Source organism: Solanum tuberosum, unplaced genomic scaffold (assembly GCF_000226075.1).
Source record: "Solanum tuberosum cultivar DM 1-3 516 R44 unplaced genomic scaffold, SolTub_3.0 scf00085, whole genome shotgun sequence".
NCBI lineage: Eukaryota > Viridiplantae > Streptophyta > Magnoliopsida > Solanales > Solanaceae > Solanum > Solanum tuberosum.
Window position 1 is genome coordinate 1,550,352 of NW_006239014.1, and position 6,159 is coordinate 1,556,510.

Genomic DNA, 6,159 nt, shown 5'->3' on the forward strand with positions numbered 1-6,159 from the left:
GGGGTTTCTTCCCTTCTAAATAATTTGGCGGGGCAGAGGGGAAGAGCAGTTAATTTCTGGCTATAGTTCAGAAAAGTGAAAAGTTAGTTCGTTCATTGCCATAAGCAGTTATTCCTGCTTAATAGATGAAAGGGAATTTACATTAAAAAATAGAAGGAGAAATTAATGATGGTTGCCCGAAAATCCAATATTAATAGCATGAAAACATCCACGCTTATCTATTTATTGCACAATTAACGAGTGGAGTAACAATATAGTTGAGGAACAAGTAAAAATATGAGAGAAGTGTACCGATTTTCTTGCTATTTCCCTTGCAACCATTGTTTTCCCAGTGCCAGGAGGACCATAAAAGAGCATATTGCGAAATGGTGCCTGGTGAGACTTGGTGTTTGCTGTGGCCCTAGCAAGGTGTTCAATTCTCCTTTGAAGAGAAGGATGCAGAATAATGTTCCCAAAAGCAGATTTACTTTGTCCAGTTGCTGACGAACCAGCAGCTGTACCAAATTTGAGTCCTTTGTTTGCTACTTGAGAAATCATCCCTGACCAAGGAAATCTTGACATGGATGATTCACGAATTAATGATGGCTGACCAAGAATTCTGTTAATATATCCCCAGGTAACTCTTGCACCTTCCCTGTATTAACAGAAAAAATAAGAACAAATACATATAATTACTACTCTAAAAACTAAATACCAATGGGCCAGCAGATATCATTAAATAGGACATTAAGTACGAATTGATCAGCAAAAAAGACCCACAGCCAAATCCTCTCAAAACTAGCAAATCGATGATCGTCTAATTACTCTTTCCTTGCACCCAATTGTTATGCATAAACAGACTACCTTAGCTGTAAGGTGCATTCGATGATTAAATTTATGACCATATTACAAGTAACCAAGAAATGAAAGACTTACTAAAGTTAGAAACAAGGCCAAATACACCGGCAGACCCTCAAACTTGTAACCATTTTTCATTTTTGGCACCTCATCTCTGCAGGGTACCTAGTGAATACCTCATGTTGCTAAATTATGCCTATTAAGCATTTTGCGGACATGTAAAACCACGTGTTTGGCACTTCTAACCAGAGAAAGTATAAAGGTTTGAACTATTTCTTTTAGCCAATTCTTTCTCCATTATTTTCACCATGATTTCTTCACTACTATATTCCCTTTTCTTACCTGCTTTAGAATGCTTTACTTGAGTGAGGTCTACAGGAAACGCCTCTCTGCCTTCACAAGGAGGGGTAAGGTCTGTGTTCACACCACCCTCTCCAGACCTCAGTTATGGGATTACACTGGGTATGTTGTTGTCTTTCTCTGGCCACCTTCACCTCCTCCACCACTACCCTTGTTTTCTTCTTCAAATCTGTTGTGACCATGCACACGCCACCTCTTCTTCCTCCTCCATTAAATCCAAAAACCATGCATGGGAACTCCAAAAATTCCCTCCACCGTCTTCTTCACTACTCAAACCATCACAACAAACCTCGTTACATCTCAAACGATCCACGTTGTCTTGTTCTGGAGGCTAATATTCTCCTCACCAAAAACAAACAATTGGCTCACCTTCTTCAGGCAAAAGTTCAGCAAGTTAAAATCATAACTCTCTTCCTCACAAGCACCCAAGACCTCCTTCACAAGATTTAACCAAAATCCACCTCCTACAGGATACCGTTACCTTCTGCTATACCACCCCAAAATTAACAACTGACCCTAAAACCCCAACAATAAGCACGACTTCAAGAATGTTTTTATCCCTGACTATTTAAAGAATTATAAATTGTTATTAGATTAACATTCTTGAAGTTTGGTTCTTCCCCCAGATCTCTATAAGCAATTTAAATTTTCTCCTACGATAACCAAACAAAGAAAAATGCTACATTAATATATTGTCTTCAAGTCAAAATCCGTTCATTTGCTTATATGTTGGAGTAAACAGAACGTGAATGAGCAATAATCAGAACTCCAGTCCAAATTAGCTCAAAGAACCCAACCTCCAGGGCAGAATGAAGTCAAAGATTATTGATCAATGCGATATCAAGTTGACACTGTTTATCAAGTGGGATACAAATGGACATGTTCAACAGATAAATGTCCCTGGGATTATAGTAACAAAATAAGGTGATAAATAAGGGAAACATAAAAATGTCACATGGTTAATTGAGTAGTCATATATAATCATGTAAAAACTCCAGCCATGTCATTCACATGGCAAAAAAATGTGACTGATGTCTTCTTTTTTTCTACATGGAGAATTAAGCTGTCAATTTGTTTCCTTATTTTAGTCAACTAATGTCAATACATAAAAAAGAAATTCAAACACAAGTAAGTTGATATTTACTTCTCTGAACCCGTCAGTTTAGTAGAAAGGCCTAGAATCTCTTTAATTTTAGCAAATCCCACGTGTAGAGCTCTTTATCTATCACTATCCTCCTAAAATAACAAGACAAAAAGAAAATACAACCAAAATGAATGAGCAAAATAAAAAAATCTAAAAGGTATCCTGCCAAGATTTTTGTCTTAGAGAAATCTAACCTATTGAATATTGGATTGAGACAGGTTCAATCTAAAGTATGGACTTGCTCACAGAAAATAATCTAGTATGGACAAGATTCAACCGTCAAAAACTTTCAGTAACCCTTCCCTGTACCAAACTTCTTTAAGAGAATATGGTAAGAACAGCTCGATGAAAAATATACATCAAGAAACGGAAGATATAATTTAGAGTTCACATAGCGCATCACTCCATGACAAATTAACCATGGTACTACAGCTATTATAGATCTTGTGGCTATCATACATATATTGATACCAAAAGACAATCATAGATCTTGGATCTAGGAAAGCAGTACAAGTACACACTTAGAGTATCACTGCCATAAGTTGACTTTTATGGAAGGGAAAAGGAAATGAAAGAGTAGAATATAGACCTGGTGGTATAAACTCCAGCAGCCAATGCAGTGACTCCGCCAACAGTCATTACCAATTTACTCCTATCAGTCAACAGAATCCGGAAGCCCTCTGCAAATTGGATTGAGAAACAGTTCCATTGACTCTTGCTCTATTTGCAAAGAGTATCATTAAAAAGATGCATTAATACTGTAAATAGCAGAACATTTTTTATAGCCTATTCTATGTGGTTCATCATCCAACACCTTCCCAAAAACAATCATACTTTTTTTTCTTTTTAGGTACTCTTATACTGGCCTATCATAAGGAACAACTTAGCTAATATGATGACACAACTGCAAAAAGTAACAGAGAAAAGATAAAATCTTTAAGCAAGCACGTAATGGAGAACTGACGAGTTTCCTTCCCCTTTTATTGTGGGTCCTTTGGGATAAGTACAAAGTCATAACAGTTTCTACCAAAAGAAGCATTGGATATGCCAAATGTATTTCCATGCACAACATGTCAGTGAGTTTTTTGAACAAAAATAGTAACAACATTAGCATACCTTCAACATGACTGAAAGTTGTATTAATGGCTGCAAGCCACTTCTCTCTTTCACCATTTATTCTTTCCATCAGCATCCTCCTTTTATGATCTTCAGTCAGTTTAGCTTCATGAGCCCTACCTTCTGCCTCAGCCATGGCCTTCACTCTTATTGTTTCTCGTTCTATTTCAGCTCTCTCCTTTTCAGTTTGTCTTTGTTGTGCTTGAATTTGATCTTCTGTTGCTCGTCTAGCTTGTTCTTTTCGTAGCGATGACTCCTCTTGCATTTTAACCAGTTCAGCATTGTGTCTCCTTTGAGCTTCGTGATCCGTCTGAAATCATGATGTAAAGAACAGTCAACAAGGTCCCCATGTAAGATCATTTCAGCATTCAAGAACAATAGACACATTCTATGCTATCTGAAAGAAACAAAAGTGCAGATTTATAATGTGCACAACTTTCAGGAAAAGTAATGAGGCCCAATATAATTTCTATACGAGAATAGTATCATATATTAAGTGGGAGCACTCAATTCCTCTTCTACTGCCCCGTTTCATATAATGTTTTAGCTGTCAAACAATGGAATAAGTTATGGCATGATTGGTCGAGTTTTTGTGAAGAGAAGGATGAAGCATCAGCAATGCTACTGAGTATTAAAGTATAACCTTTTGAACACTTCAAAGGTGGTTTGTTTCAGTAATCAACTAGTGGGACTGGAGATGGGGCTAGGATTCCCTTTTTTTAATGATTACTGTTTAACTGATCCCCATCAACTTTGAAAACTCTAGTCCTCAGACGAGCATTGTTTAGCTAAACTGATGGAACCCAGTCTATCTTAGCCCAACTTGTTCTCTTCTCTAGCCCTTTATCATTGACAAAGTCTACTTTTATTTTAAAAAAAAAAAAAAGGTATACAACATGGTAAATGTAAGCACGTGTATACAACTTGAGTTATATATTACACATTCTAATAAACTATAATTTCTCCCAAGTACTTCGATACTCAAGATGTCATGTCCTAGCTGAATCAAGTCTAATTAAGCAAGCAAATCACTCTACACACCTGCATTCTTTTCCTAGCCAATTCATCTTCGTATCTTAGCATTTGTGCCTTGGCTTGTGATTGTTGTTGGTAAAGATTCCGCTGGTCTTCTCCCCATTGTCGCTGTTTATCCTGCATTTACAGAAGTGCATTTGATATAGTGTAAGAGAAACTTGATAATAACTAAGCAAGAAGATAAGGATATTCACAGCTGAATGTGTCAGCATTATAAAACAACGATGTTGTGCTTTAAGCATGTAAACCAGAATCAAAGCAATCACATCATCTTAAGAGGCGATAATGCACACCAACTCTCATTTGGTTTTTGGTTTAGGTTTTGGAAGATCTGTATTTGAAATATTCTTTAAAATAATCACTTGTTTGGACTAGATTTTGCCTTGTATCTGGACTATATTGTTACTCAACATAATTGGCTGGTTAATGTATTTGACAAAAAATGGTCAGACTACTGGTGTGTTTGGTATAAGAGGAAAACATTTTTCAGAAAATATTTTCTAATTTTCCTATGTTTGGTTGATCAAAATGTTTGGAAAACAGTTTTTTTAGGAAACAAGCTCCTAAAAAATGAGAAAAATGACTTCCCTAATGGAAGTAGGGAAAACAAGTTGCTTAAGTGACATTTCAATTTTATTGTCTCCTCCCCAACCCTCACCCCTTGCCCATCCCACCTCCCGCCACCCCCGAACCCCCACTTCCCACCCCTACTTGCCTTATAACATTTTGCTAGATAACATATAAATGCTCTTGAGATAATATTTTCTTGTTTACTTACCAAACACTAGAAAAAAAGTCAGAGACCCACTTATTTTCCAAGAGAACATTTCTAAAATATCATTTTCCGTGGGAAACATTTTCCTTCATACCAAACACACCCGTACATTGTTTCCGGAAATCAATACGACTTGACTTTGCAAAACTAAGTTTCAGTTAGTTGCCTATTTTTTAGAACTAAAATAATTTGGCTTTGCCGAAATTATTCGGTTTGAAACCAAAACAAAAAGTGGTTTCTGTTTAAAAGATTACTTAAGGATTTTCTTCTTATTTCTATCAACATTAAAAACAAGATAACTAATATGTTCCCTATCTTCTCTTAATTCCATTACTTTTATCTACAGAATTCTATCAGAATTACATCTATCATCTGAAATGATCTCCATTTGACATGCTTCACGCGTAGTCAAAAAGACTTACAATATCTGCTTGAGCCTGGATTGCCTCAAAATGAACTTTCTCCGCAGCAATATCTGCAAGCCGGGTTTTTTCCTGCTTTCTCATCACATCAAACACCTTTACCAAAAATCAAAAATCAGAAACTAAAATTAGATTACTCTGCTCACCAAAAAGACAACAAAAACCTGGAAACTTCACAAAGAAAGCACTCACCTGCTTGTGATAAGGAGAACTATTGATTTCCCTAAGCGCTTTTGCACCCCTTTCTAACGATTCCGGGTTGAACCCACCTCTTGAATCTTCAGAAGAATCCTTTGCATCTGACTCGGCAGAGTCCGTCTGAGGAGTCTCTGAAGAAGATGAGGGCACAGAAGGAGATGGAGATGAAAAAGGGTAGAAGCGAAATGGAGAGTCAGCGTACGCACGGTTAGGGATAGTGGAAGATGTAGCAGCAATGGCAGGCGCAGGCCGCACTTCCGCCCCTGAAGGCC

The 6,159-nt window shown here is 37.1% G+C and overlaps 1 protein-coding gene across 1 annotated transcript in view; it reads right to left on the reverse strand.

Annotated features, from left to right (window-relative positions):
• Positions 1–6,159, reverse strand: part of LOC102578202 (ATPase family AAA domain-containing protein 3C) — an 8,332-nt gene that overhangs the window by 1,805 nt on the left and 368 nt on the right. Inside the window, exons 2-7 of the mRNA XM_015308615.1 lie at positions 5,882–6,129; positions 5,690–5,785; positions 4,499–4,609; positions 3,458–3,767; positions 2,931–3,021; positions 292–634 (exon numbers count right to left, since the gene is read on the reverse strand). Coding sequence (XP_015164101.1) covers positions 292–634; positions 2,931–3,021; positions 3,458–3,767; positions 4,499–4,609; positions 5,690–5,785; positions 5,882–6,129 — 1,199 coding nt within the window. The remainder of the gene's footprint in view (positions 1–291; positions 635–2,930; positions 3,022–3,457; positions 3,768–4,498; positions 4,610–5,689; positions 5,786–5,881; positions 6,130–6,159) is intronic.